The sequence below is a fragment of the Falco cherrug genome, chromosome 5, assembly GCF_023634085.1.
Source record: "Falco cherrug isolate bFalChe1 chromosome 5, bFalChe1.pri, whole genome shotgun sequence".
NCBI lineage: Eukaryota > Metazoa > Chordata > Aves > Falconiformes > Falconidae > Falco > Falco cherrug.
In genome coordinates, this window is record NC_073701.1 from 38,980,462 (window position 1) to 38,993,714 (window position 13,253).

Here is a 13,253-nt window from a genome sequence, read left to right on the forward strand (position 1 = left end):
ATGTACAACTTTACTCATTTTAATTCTAAACTGAGTATCTTTAAGGATTTATAAAATTAGTCTCACAGAACAGAATAATTTCAGATTTCTGCTCTGTGATGTCTTTATTCCTAAAAGGTAGTAATTAGTATTCATTAGTGAATTAGGGTTCTGTTTAAATTGCTAGGATGTTCCTTGCAGTTACATATTGACATACATAATGATGTAGTGGTGTGATTCTATTTTAGCTCTTTATAAACATTTATATGCCAGATGTTTGGTAGTCAGATGGGAAAAAGTGTTTCAGCTCTTGATGGCCATCCCAGAAAATGAATGTCTGTTTAGTCCATCAGAAAGTTTAGTTCAGGTTAATTCTCAGTGGGGATGTATGCATAACTGTCAAATAAAAGTTATGCTTGAACTATTCTAATATTTTAGCAGCTGTATTTAATACAGATTTCATCCAGTGGGAAAACTACTGTACAGCTACCTAATCCTCTTTTCAAATTACACACTGAAGAAACAGTAATGAAAACATCATTAACTGAAGTAGTGGGTATAGACATAAAAAGAATTTTGTAAATGATACTTGATCAAACACTAGAAAAGCTCCCATTTTTTTCTTTTTTTTAAGCTAACATTAAAAGTGATTAATTGACTATAAAGCCCAACACTGTCGATTTTGCTACAGAACTACAGATTATTTGAGATGTATGGATGATAGGGATCCCAAGACATAATCCAGTCCATATCCTGCTCTAACACAGAAACAAGTGTACCTAAAGTCTTACTCACAAATCATTCATTATCCTGTTCTTAAAAATGTCCAGAGCTGAAAATTGCTCAGTAACCCTCAATAGATTGTTCTAGGTTTTAGATATTTAGATATATCATTGCAGTTTTTGCAGTTTTTAATTCTAATCTTTTTTTAGTGCAAATATAATTTCTATTTGTGTTTTCATGAACACTATAAACAATGGTATATCTTAAATTTAATAACATCATTTTTTATATTTTGAAGTTGTTACTGTCTTCCACCACCCTCCCTTTTCTAGATTTAACTCAAATTATTTCTCCTTTCCAGCTTTTCTAGTGAGAGGATGCTCCTTCCCCACTGTCTTACAAGTATTGCTTCTATTAATATATCCCAAGATGAATACCACTTTCTGCAGTCATAACATTATATATTGCTGCCCAATTTTAATTTTGTTTTTTGTATTCCAAACAATTTTCTGCTATTCCAAACAATTTTCTGCTATATAGCTGCATATCTTCTGGATCTTTGCCTACTTTGATTCCCATTTCAGGTTGCTACAGCTCCCCTGGACCAGTGTCTACTAATTGATTCATGTTTGCTTGGTGGAAGACAGCACCAAGCAAACAGCCCATTTCCTTAATCCCATACTATGTGAAGTGGTGAAGAGGCAACACATGGGTGAGATGGGAGTGCACTCACCTGTGCAGCTTTCTGGTCTTGATTGCTGGAGAATTTTTGTGAACACTTTTATGTAAATGGTTAGAAAAGTGGAAAGATAAAAGTTAAATAAGGTGTTCAAATAATAATGTCCTGCTTTCAGCTCTTTCAAGTCTTGTAATAATTTTTTTAAAAAATATTATTTTACAGGTAGATAATGACAATTATAAAGCTCAATTTCTGAAGACAAATGAAGAGGGTAAAGTCTTAGAAATTTCTGATTTAAAAGCATTTACAAGGTATTCGGTAGTAATCATTGCCTTTACGGGGGATGTTAATGCTGCACTCCTTGAAGGGCAGGCTAGTTCTCCAGTAATTGTCTCCACTTTTGAAGCAGGTTTGTATTTTTCTCTATATACATCCAACTTTGCAGTTTTTCTTTCATCTGACAAATAAATGAGAGTTTTGAACACATGGTGCACTTTTAATGAAAATTTTTACTCACAGTGGTTTTTTTAATATTTAAAAAGGTGGCAGTCAATGAAAAAAGTGATGGTGATAAGTGCTAAGACTTACCTTTAGGGTAAGACACTTTTTTTTTTTTTTTTTGAGGACACAATCTGTGTATTCTCTGTGGAAGGAGGTTGCTAGTGAAGGCCCACAGGGATCTGTGCTCCAGTCAGCTCTTCCACAGATTCAAAACACTCTGGAGGAATGGGGTAGATATTAAGGTGACAAAAGTTGCTGATGCTATTAAGTTACTCAGAGAAATAAAACTGAGAGGTGAGAGTGAGGAACTGTGTAAGGACCTCATGATTCTGAGAGGCTACATTACAGAAGAGTAGATAGCATTTACTTAGGAAAATATAAACAGATGTACATGGGGAAGACATAATTCTAGCTTTACATACATAGCTCCTGGTTATGTTCTGTCTGCTATCTTTGCTGGGTTTGAATTGTTCACTAAGGATATATATAAACAAACAAACAAAGCAATAAAAATATTTTCTGAAAAGATACTGAAGTTTCATTTCAGACTAATTATCAACTGTGTATAAACTACAGTTGCCTTATATCTAGTGAGATTAGCTGCAGATCAACTTTTTTAGCTATATATGAAGGTTGATTTCAGATTTAGACATACTACACAGTGATTGTATTTATCATTTATCTTTTGTTTAAAGTCCCTAATGAGTGTGTGTATATTATGTATAATGCCTTTAATACATTAAATTGTAAGGATTTCATTACCTGTTTATATCCCTGGAGGCTGATATGGTCTTTTACTTTGGAAGAATGATTGAAGATTAAATTAGGTGGTAACTGGGTCTGTCCTATGAGCTATCTTTTTTGGTAGCCCTCTCTCTTATGTAAAAATGTGATATGTTAGTATGTGCAGTAACCTTAGAGTTACTCATCTCACCTCATCTGTTTGTATAGTCTAGCATATGGCTGACTTACTCCAGGGAAGTCTGAGTAAGCATTTGTTGGCTGGTGTAAAAAAACTGGAAGGTATGACAACTGCTTCTAAATCCGTGGCTGAGGGAATGTGTTTACCTTCAGTTGCTTGATTTCACTATTTAGAGGTCATGCTACATACTTGTCTGCTCAGGTAGAGCAATAAATATTTAGCTGCCTGGAAAGAATGTTATAGCCTTTTTTTTTTCAAATAGGGACACTGGGGAAATGATTTATAACTTTGCTGTCTTGAGAATAAACTACTGGAATAAGTTTCTGACAAAAAACTGTCTTTGGGAAAAATGCATGTTGTGTTTGTGTCTGGATATCGGCTAGTGGAAAATTTTTTCCTAAAGAGTTAGCTGTGATGAGCAGAGACTCTTAGGAGCATGGTGGCTTGTTTATATTGGGAGGGAGCTTGCTGTTGACAGAGGGCTTTCAGAAAGGGATAATCAAGACTAGCACTTGCTTCTCGCTTGTCAACCCATGCAACGATTTGTTTACACCGGATGTATTTCAAGGTATAATGATGCCTTCAGGCTTTCTGAGTAGAAAATCAGAAGAAGCTTTTCTGATAAAGACATTCCAAGGGCTATCTAAAAAATATTTTTAATATTTGTAGTATTAAATTCTATCATTAAGAATAGGATTTCACTAAATATTAAATTTTTATTCCTTATAAATATTTATATATGCAGTAAGGATTTGAGATTTCTTTAATAAAACCAGAAAATACCAATGAAAAAGTACTGATATACAAAAATATAATTTGTAACTTTTCAGGTTTTACTCTAATAGTAATAGTAGTAAACCGATTAAGTGGATCATTGAATTATTTATTTCAGTACCTGAAGACCCACCTAACAACATAACATTTCAGAAGATACCAGACGAAGTAACAAAGTTCCAAGTAACATTCATGCCGCCATCTGAACCAAATGGAAATATTCAGGTGTATCAAGCTATGGTTTACAATGAAGATGACCCAGCTGCCATCCAGATCCACAACCTTAGTGTCATTGGTAAAACAGATCAGTCAGTTACTGCCATGATAGAAGGACTAAAAGGAGGACATACCTATAATGTCAGCGTAAGAACTGTTACTTTTTCTTTGGCATTTTTCTTTGGAATGAGTGAGAGATTAGTCTGAATAGGGAACTTAAACCTAGGCTGAATATGAGATTTTCATGGCAAGAATGTTAGCTGGGGTGTGAAGAGAGACAAGTCTGAGGAATGAGGGGAGCAATGAGAGGGTAGAGCAAGTGGGAACAGGACACATCACTAGTGGTTAGCTTTGTACTGTGGACCACCAGTTCATGTGCTAGCAAAGCAGCCTGTGGCACATCATCACAACTACAAGACTAAATTCCTCTCTTAATTCCACTACTTGCATTGCTCATTTGGCTTAGATGAAAGGTCCAGTTCTGCAAGGGAAGCTTGCTAGAAGTATGTGCATGAAGTCCTTTCAAATAATCAGCCTAGGACAGGAGAGGAGTCGACATAACTATTTAAGTGGGCATGTTTTTCTCCTTTTTGTAAGAGCTACAAGTGATGAAGTGTTACTGTACTTATGACTCTAAAGAAGTATGAAGTAAGTTCTAGCAGAGTATGAATGGCAAAAGGAGTGTTTCAGTATTCATTGTTGCTTCAAATATATCCAGACTTTGCTAGTTTGAAGCTCTTACAAATAAACATTAAAACAAGTGTTTGTTTTTTTAAGGTGTATGCAATTAATGGTGCTGGTGCAGGGCCAAAAATTCAATTGAAAATAACCATGGATATAAAAGGTATGTTTCATAAAATACCCTTTAGCTGAAATCTCTATAAATGCTGAAGAAATTGCTGTTACACCTGAGTACACAGTTGTGTGCCTTTGTCTTTTATTTAAAGATGGCATAATGTAGGAGCAGGAACTCATAACTGGCAGCCTTGAATTGCAGTGCTCAATTTTGCTGCATAACACTGATCATTTGCTATTCGTATCTGAGTAATACTGTAAACCATGTGCAAACTCAGTGAAGTAATCATACTGACCAGTATTTTAGTTACCATCAGCACACAGCTTAAAAGAATATCACAGAGGTATAGCTAAGTATACAGTATCACAGTTGTGGAAATAAATACAGTCATTGACGGAAATTCATTGAGAAACTGAGACTCAGTCTTTTGTTTTGTCTTTTAATTGAAAACTGATATGCAGAGGCAGTTATCAGAATACAGTTTTTAGAGGCTTAAGGCATTAAGTAGAACATTAAGTTTTCCCTGAACCTATGCTGAAGATTTGTCTTGCATAACACAGCTATGTGCCTCAACAAAGTACTTGTAGTGAAAACATTTTAAAACAAAACTTTGTGATATATCTTTGTTTAAAAACAGAACCACCACGACCTAAAAAGAAACCAACACCAGTTTATGATACCAATGGGGCATTACTCGTCACAGCTACAACAATTACAATCAGAATGCCAATATGTTATTACAGTGATGATCATGGCCCTATCAAGAAGATACAGGTTCTTGTTGTGGAAGCTGGAGGTAGAATTTTATAAGTTCTCTTGAAAATTGTTTTGAGGTTTTTTAATTTCTTTATTTTCAGGATGTTTGTCTTTTCTTTTTTTATTTCCTTTCTTGGGTCCCAGTAATTTCACTTTAGAAAGCAGCTAACAAAGTCACTTCAGCTGTGGCAACAGTACTAAGAGCAAAGTATCTTTCACAATACTTGTGGGCTGGCTACTGGATTTTGGGAACACTTGCCAATGAAGAATCACCCATGCTGTTTGAAGTCACCAAGATTATTCTGGCCCTATTGTTATCATTGTATTTTTTTATTGCCCATTTCCTTTAAAAAAAAAAAGTTTGGCATTTGTGAAAGGTAGATCAATCTGAAACTTTTTTTTGCAAGGTTATTCTTCTGTTGCTATTAGTGTTGCCTGCAAAAGAATGCAGTCATGTGCAGTTGATATTTCCATTTCAGAATGGGGGCAGAGGGATTTATGTAAATCCCTTCTGTAGACTGTGAGTTAGAATGGGTGTTCCCTTGTATGGACTGATGAACATTTACTCATATGAACTGCCATGATGCTCTTTTGAGTAATTGCCCACCAATGTGAGTGGGAATTTCATGACAGGACATCATATGGTCAGGCTTACTTTACCTAAAAAGGACAAATTCCAGTTATTTAATTCCCTTGTTTTGCTTGCTTTCAAAGCATAGAAGCATTCACACTAGGGGAATTCACATTATGTCTCTTGCCTTTTTCTGAATTTTGCATTTTAGCACTAATCCTACATACATTTACTTCATAGCTATTGCTGTGAAGATTCTCTTGAATGGATAGACATACAAATACCATGTTAAGCAACATTTTGAAGATTTTTCTTCTGAGTTGCTGGGTACTATCCACTTATGAAAATCTAGTCATTTCATTTATGAAACAGTCTTAAGAGTAAACTCATATTACTGTCTTTGCTAGCCGTGCTCAGTTTAAAATTCAAGTGACTCACTCTGAGTTAACAAAATATAGATAGTGTGGATAACAAGGAAATTTGGGTTCAAATGCAAATACAGTTATAGACTTAGTTTTGTAAACAGCAGTGATAGTGTGCTAAGCTCTTAAAAATATTAATTTCCTATTTAACTTCTTTAATTACAGTCTGGTTAGAATGTAAATTGTATCTGATTGTTTCTTTTCTTGATAATAGCTCAGCATGATGGGAATGTTTTTTTTCTTGATAATAGCTCAGCATGATGGGAATGTTACTAAGTGGTATGATGCCTACTTCAACAGACCAAGGCCATATTTTACAAATGAAGGCTTCCCAAACCCACCTTGTATAGAAGGAAAAGAAGATCTGAGTGGCAAAGAAGAGATATATGTCATAGGTGCTGATACTACATGTACAATACCAGGCAGTCAAGACAAAATATGTAATGGCCCACTGAAACCAAGAAAGCAGTACCTGTAAGTACATTTGTCTCTATGTTTGTCCAAGAGAAAGATTTAAGTGAAATACAGATTTACACAAACATATGAAACGTAGTTCAATTATCAAAAAGTGGAGACTGAAATGATCTTCGTGTGTCTCTAATTTTACATTTTTTGGCTGAGCATAAATATGTGTGACAAATCTTTTAAAGTGTTCCAGGTAACAAAAGATGATTACTGAGTTCTTAAATTAAATAAGACCAAATTCAATATAAGTAATTAATACAGTCTGATTACACATTTAATATATTGACACTGAGTCCTTGATGTCTGTCATAACATCAACTTAGCAGGTGAATAATGATTCCAGCTTTTATTTTACTAAACCTGAAAAATAGTTTTTCGTTTCTATATGAAATAATATTTAAGAAAATGCACATAAAATTTTATTTCATTAGGGTTTTTTTGTTTTATTTCACAGATTTAAGTTCAGAGCAACTAACATTAAAGGACAGTTTACAGATTCTGACTATTCTGACCCTGTCAAAACATTAGGTAAGGACAGTGTCATTTATTAAGGTATTTCTCTACTTCCAAAGAATCTAGACAATTCCATATTTCTTTTTAGTGCAGTGGTTTCCCTGCAGTAAATATTCTCTATTTTTGTTGGACTATCTTAACCAGAATGGCTGAGGAAACATATCCACTCTTTTGTGTGTCCTTTTGAGGTTGCCAAGTGGTCTTACCTCAGCCTGGACTGTTCCATGAAGAAGCAGTACTGACAAAGTTTGTTAGCAGAGATTCAGTTATACCAATAAAAATACCATTTTAACAGGATAGGTCATCTTGCTTGGAGAACTGCCAAAAACTATACTGTTTGTGCAGTTTCCCTCTGTGTTGGATGTAGAGCTGTTAATGCATACTCTCCACAGTAAAAAACTGTCCAGATGGCCAGACCCAAAGAGTAGTGGTGAATGGAGTTACATCCAGCTGGTGGCTGGTCACAAGTGGTGTTCCCCAGGGCTCAGTACTGGGGCCAGTTCTGTTTAACATCTGTATCAATGATCTCGACAAAGGGATGAAGTGCAGCCTCACAAAGTTTGCAGACAACACCAAGTCGGGCAGAAGTGCTGATCTGCTTGAGGGCAGGCAGGCTCTGCAGAGGGAACTGGACAGGCTGGGCAAATGAGCCAAGCACGAGGTTCAACAAGGAGAAGTGCTGAGTCCTGCACTTGAGTCGCAACAACCCCACACAGCGCTACAGGCCTGGGGAAGAGCAGCTGGAAAGCTGCCTGGGGAAAGGACCTGGGGGTGCTGGCTGACAGCCGGCTGAACATGAGCCAGCAGTGTGCCCAGGTGGCCAAGAAGGCCAACAGCATCCTGGCTTGTATCCAAAACAGTGTGGCCAGCAGGACTTGGGAAATAATCGTCACCCTGTACTCAGCACTTATGAGGCCACACATCAGATAGTGTATTCAGTTTGGGCCCCTCACTACAAGAAAGACATTGAGGTGCTGGAGTGTGTCCAGAGAAGGGAAATGAAGCTGGTGAGGGGTCCGGAGCACAAGTCTTCTGAGCAGCGGCTGAGGGAACTGGGGTTGTTTAGTCTGGGGAAAAGAAGGCTCAGCAGAGACTTAATCACTCTCTACAACCACATGAAAGGAGATTGTAGGGAGATGGGTGTTGATCCCAACACAACTCTGCTCCCAAGTAACACGGGACAGGACAAGAGGAAATGGCCTCAAGTTGTACCAGAGGAGTTTTAGATTGGATATTAGGAAAAATTTCTTCACTGAAAGGGTGCTCAACCATTGGAACAGGCTGCTCAGAGAAGTGGTTGAGGTATTTAAAAGACATGTAGATGTGGCACTTAAGGACATGGTTTAGTGGTGGACTTGGAAGTCCTGGGTTAATGGTTGGACTTGATGATCTTAGAGATCTTTTCCAACCTAAACAATTCTATGATTCTGTGATTCTATTTCAGTGAGCCTAGTGTAGGAAATCTCTTGGCTGCAGATCATTCCTTCTAGTGGCAGCTCATCTGAGGGCATGACCCTTTAGCCCTTCATCCTTTAGACACAGGCAAAGCTTCATATTAATAAACTAATATTGTCTAATAGAATTCATCAGGTTCTGTTGTCACTCGCCAATAGTCCAGCTGTTATGGGGTCTCAAATCCAGCATAAATTCCTCCATGGCAGTGTTGAACTACCCCCAAAACTGGGAGTGAAGACTCTTGTAGCAGATCGCAATAAGATCTGTAAGTTCTTTTAATATATTGGTAAGCCAAAACTTTCTTAGCTAAGCATTAGCCCTGACTTTCTGAAAAGGGATCCGAAGACAACTGGTTGAGTACCCAGAAGAATTCTAGTGGGCACATATTTTTCATTTGGCATTCATCTTCTGTGATATGAGCTCCCTTATTCATCTAATCCATGTTAGAAATTTGTTACATGATCTGATACTGAAGATCCTGAAATGATAATTCACTACCTGAATATTCTGAAAGGATCTGGCACTGTATCTGTAGCCCTGAATGTTTTGGAAAGTGCAACACAAAAGTTGTCTTTATATGTTCTGAATTTGAAAGTTCTAAGCCAATGAAGCAAATAGTTTGCCAAGTAAGAGAAAGACAGTGTGTTCAGTCAGGGAAAACAAGTCTACTGGAAATTATCCAACTGTATCCAGTCCTCTGGGCAACTTTCTCCTTTCTAACAGAAAAGTCTGCAATGCTTGAAGAAATCATGCTTCAGTGGCAGGCAGATAGTGTAATTCATTTGCTTCTGTATTGCTACTGAAAACCCTTGACACATTCTCCTTTGATGTAGATCATAAAGAAGCAAGTTCTGTTTGTATGCTGAATAAAAAGCAATAGGAAAAATAATAGACCTGATAAATTCTTCAGTTATCCATGGCTCCTCATACCCATCCAGTGCCTTCTGTGCTAACATTTAACATCAAGCACTGCTTTTAAGATAGGCACTACAGCAAACTCCTGTCTAGCCTTAACTTCTAAATTTCAGAGCCTATCCAACAAAAAATAAAACTTAACTGGAACAGATAATTAAAAGTTTCTTCTATGCTTTCTTGCAAGTGTTGTGGAATCAACACCAAATTCATATATCACAAGTGATGCAGGTACTGCAGTTGAGTAGCCTTGAAGACACAGTACTGGCAATGCTATTACCAATGTCATCTTAAAAGAATAAAGGAATTTAGATTTTTTTAGACACATCTTCTTGTGAGACACATAACCTGAAGAACCCTGTCCAAGTGTTTCGTTACAGATGATGCTTTGGTTATATGAACTTCAGACTTGCTCTGGAAGCACAACCCAGAAAACATACCAGAAGGATAAGTAGCTCTTAGGTATCTCTATGACAAATTACTTCTATTCCACTTGTAACAACAGCATCTTTTCAGAAGAAATTTATGCTGCCTAAAATCAGAATTGCAATTTAATTTTAAATCAATTACCTTTTTTAAAATAATCACTGAAATTCATGTTTTTCCAGCATTACACTTTCCTTTTAGTAGATAAAACGCTGATTTGAAATTTGGCAGGGGCATTCATGGCAGTTCAAAAAACCCTACATTATTTTGGTTTCTGAGTCTACTTACAGAATAGGTAGGTCTTTGATCTGGAAAATCAGAAAGCTAACCTTGTATCTGTGCAATTCAATACTGCATGTTAAATATGTTTGAAGCAGAAAAAAATATGGAAAACCTATGAAAGACTTCTCTGTGGCAGGTGCAGATGCTCTTGTTAAACAATAGGAACTTTGCCATGGAGGAACACTGAAGCAGAAATTACTGGAATACACAGCTGCAATAATGATTTTTTGATTATGGTAAAGGATATGTTGTAATATGGTGCTCCCACTCAACCATACTTGGAGTACCACAGCTCTCCTCTTCAGCTGGAGAAGTGGAGTTTCTCCTTCATAACCCATGACTGACATTGCAAAAGTAACATCTATACTACGATGAAAGGTCAGGATTTTTCCATGAGATAATTAAGATGGGGTGACAATTACTATTTAAAATTCTAATACAAGACAGCCTATAACCTTTTCATGAACTCTGGTAGCTAGTTCAAAATCACTGTGGGGCAGCTGGTAGTCCTGTGTAAGTGTAGACTTTTTCCATATGAAATACAAAGCTGATGGGACAGGAAATAATTAAAATGGGGTTTCCTGACACTGCCTTTTGCATAAAAACCTACCTTATGATATTCTATTATTGCAGTTTGTTATCATGATGTATTGAGTTGCAGCACCTCAGAATTATACAACATGATGTCTTCTGTTTTCTCTCCTTTCCCTGGCCCATGATCATCTCTACAGACGTGTGTAGTCCTCCCCTGTTGCAAAGTAGAAGGAAATGTAATTTTTTGTTCTTGGTGGGTATTTTGCCAGCACTGTTTTGTTTAATAAGATCAATAATGTTTGGACTGATGTTAACTGTAGGGTTTAACATTGACTTCACTGTTTAGTGCAAAATAAATAGAACTGTTGTAGAGGCTCCTCTGTAGATTCTTCTGTTCTTCCATATTACTAACATTTGTGCCTCATCACAGAGATCAGTGAGTGGCAGGGACTTTTTCATTCCTTTTTTCCTTGCAACGCTGTTTATGTTCTTGCTTTTCTATTGTCTTTCCCTGGCCTAAATTGTTCTTACCTTATAGTGTCCAGTGTCGCATCTGAAACTTTGCTAATGGGGTGGAAGAATTATTTCAGGTATTTTGTAAACTGTACTTAATTCTGTTGTCTATCATTTCATACAGGTATGATATTACTTATTCATGTTGGTTTTGGTCTACAATAATCTCAGACTTTCTTCCAATAAATTTCTACCTAACCTACTGTTTACTATGCTGTATCATTGTAGCTGATTACTCCTGCCTATGTGTAGAACCATGCACTTGATCTAACAAAACTGCATCCTACTGTTTTAAGATTATTTCTTCAGCTAAATCAGGATTATTTTGAATTTTATTCATTTTCTCCAATGTACATGCAGTCCAGATCGTCCACAACATACTCTCTAATCCAAAAATCAGAGCCTTTTGAGAGAAACAAAGGTAGGACTTTAGTGTTTCCCAGTGTGTCCTTGGGAGGATGTTGTCCCTTGAGTGGGAAATCTGTTTCATATAGCAGGAAGCAGTACATTTTTCTGTCCTTCCTGGAGGATGGACAGGAGCTAGGTTTTCTACAGTGGAAGCAAGTGGAGGTGAATGTCAGCATAGGTGGACAATAGCGGCAGTAGCAATCCCTTCGTTTTTGTATTTTCACTGTGTGCCTAAGGAAAAAAGAGGCTGAGACTTTTGAGATATGGACAGGATTACCAGGAAGGATGGGAAACTAAATGAGCTTCAGAAATTTAGCACCAAAGAGGTTCATAAAGAGGTCTAGAAACTACTGATTTACATGGTTTATCAGTCTCTGAATGAGCCTTCATTCTCACCTGTGTTGACTGATTAGAATACCAGCGCCTTTAGCTTTTTGTCATAGACACCTTTAAGATCACTTTTGACCTGCTGGTGGTTATTCCTAACAATATCACCAATTCCCACATAAATACAGAGCATGAGTTAATGGTCAGTGAGGTAGATTAATCCAGAAAGTTCAGATCCGATCACTGGGTGGGTTCCTTCAGCACCCTGAGGAGAGTATCTCCAAGAAGCCATCTTTTGTTTTGTGCCTGTGAGTGGTAGCTGCAAGCCTCATAGCTTTAGAGTTGCGGCTGTTCCTTCTCCGCTTCTGGAGCTTAATTACTCCTGGCTGCTAGAGTAGTGTGCCTGTTCTTGGATACACAGACTGAAGCAGGAGCTCAGCTCAGGCTGGTGTTAGGACTGTTGTTACTACAGTGTAGACCTACCTTAACCTGTTTAGCAGTAAAACTGAAAAGTGCCAGGGTCTGACTGCACATATTAGCATTATGTATTACATAGATCAGCAATACCTAGGAACCTTTACATAAATGGTTTCTGGTTTTGTTACATTTTTCTTTCCTGAGTAGCTCTTCAACTGACACAAAACGGATGCAGTTGTACAGAGGGAAAATTGTCTGTATCTCATTGTTCCCTGATTTTGCCCTGTCAGAAATCAAAATTGTAATCAATCTGCGAAGTATTAGATTTCCACTTTCTGTTACAGGTGAAGGACAGTCAGGAAGATCTGTAGAAGTTATCCTTGCTGTTACTTTGTGTATACTTTCAGTTGTTATTTTGGTGGCTGCAGCGTATACTTTTGCCAGGTGAGATTTATGTATCCATGCCATACCATGTTTGCAAGAACTCAGAAATGTTTTACAGACGAGTTGAAACAGTCCTATAAATGGAACCAATCTGTCATTTCAAAATTAATTGCATTTTCTTTTTTGTTTTTCTTTTCTTCTATGTAGAAACTTAAGGAGGGACTCACAAAAGCTTTAGTCTAGTGAGGCTAACCTCCATAGATGAAAGAGAAAAAACA

At 37.1% G+C, this 13,253-nt stretch overlaps 1 protein-coding gene across 2 annotated transcripts in view; it reads left to right on the forward strand.

The window, feature by feature from the left end:
- Window positions 1-13,253, forward strand: part of PTPRQ (protein tyrosine phosphatase receptor type Q) — a 141,860-nt gene that overhangs the window by 100,993 nt on the left and 27,614 nt on the right. For both annotated transcript variants that reach the window (XM_055712885.1, XM_055712886.1), the window contains exons 45-51: window positions 1,604-1,790; window positions 3,697-3,941; window positions 4,572-4,638; window positions 5,228-5,386; window positions 6,591-6,813; window positions 7,259-7,332; window positions 12,936-13,035. In XM_055712885.1, coding sequence (XP_055568860.1) covers window positions 1,604-1,790; window positions 3,697-3,941; window positions 4,572-4,638; window positions 5,228-5,386; window positions 6,591-6,813; window positions 7,259-7,332; window positions 12,936-13,035 — 1,055 coding nt within the window. The remainder of the gene's footprint in view (window positions 1-1,603; window positions 1,791-3,696; window positions 3,942-4,571; window positions 4,639-5,227; window positions 5,387-6,590; window positions 6,814-7,258; window positions 7,333-12,935; window positions 13,036-13,253) is intronic.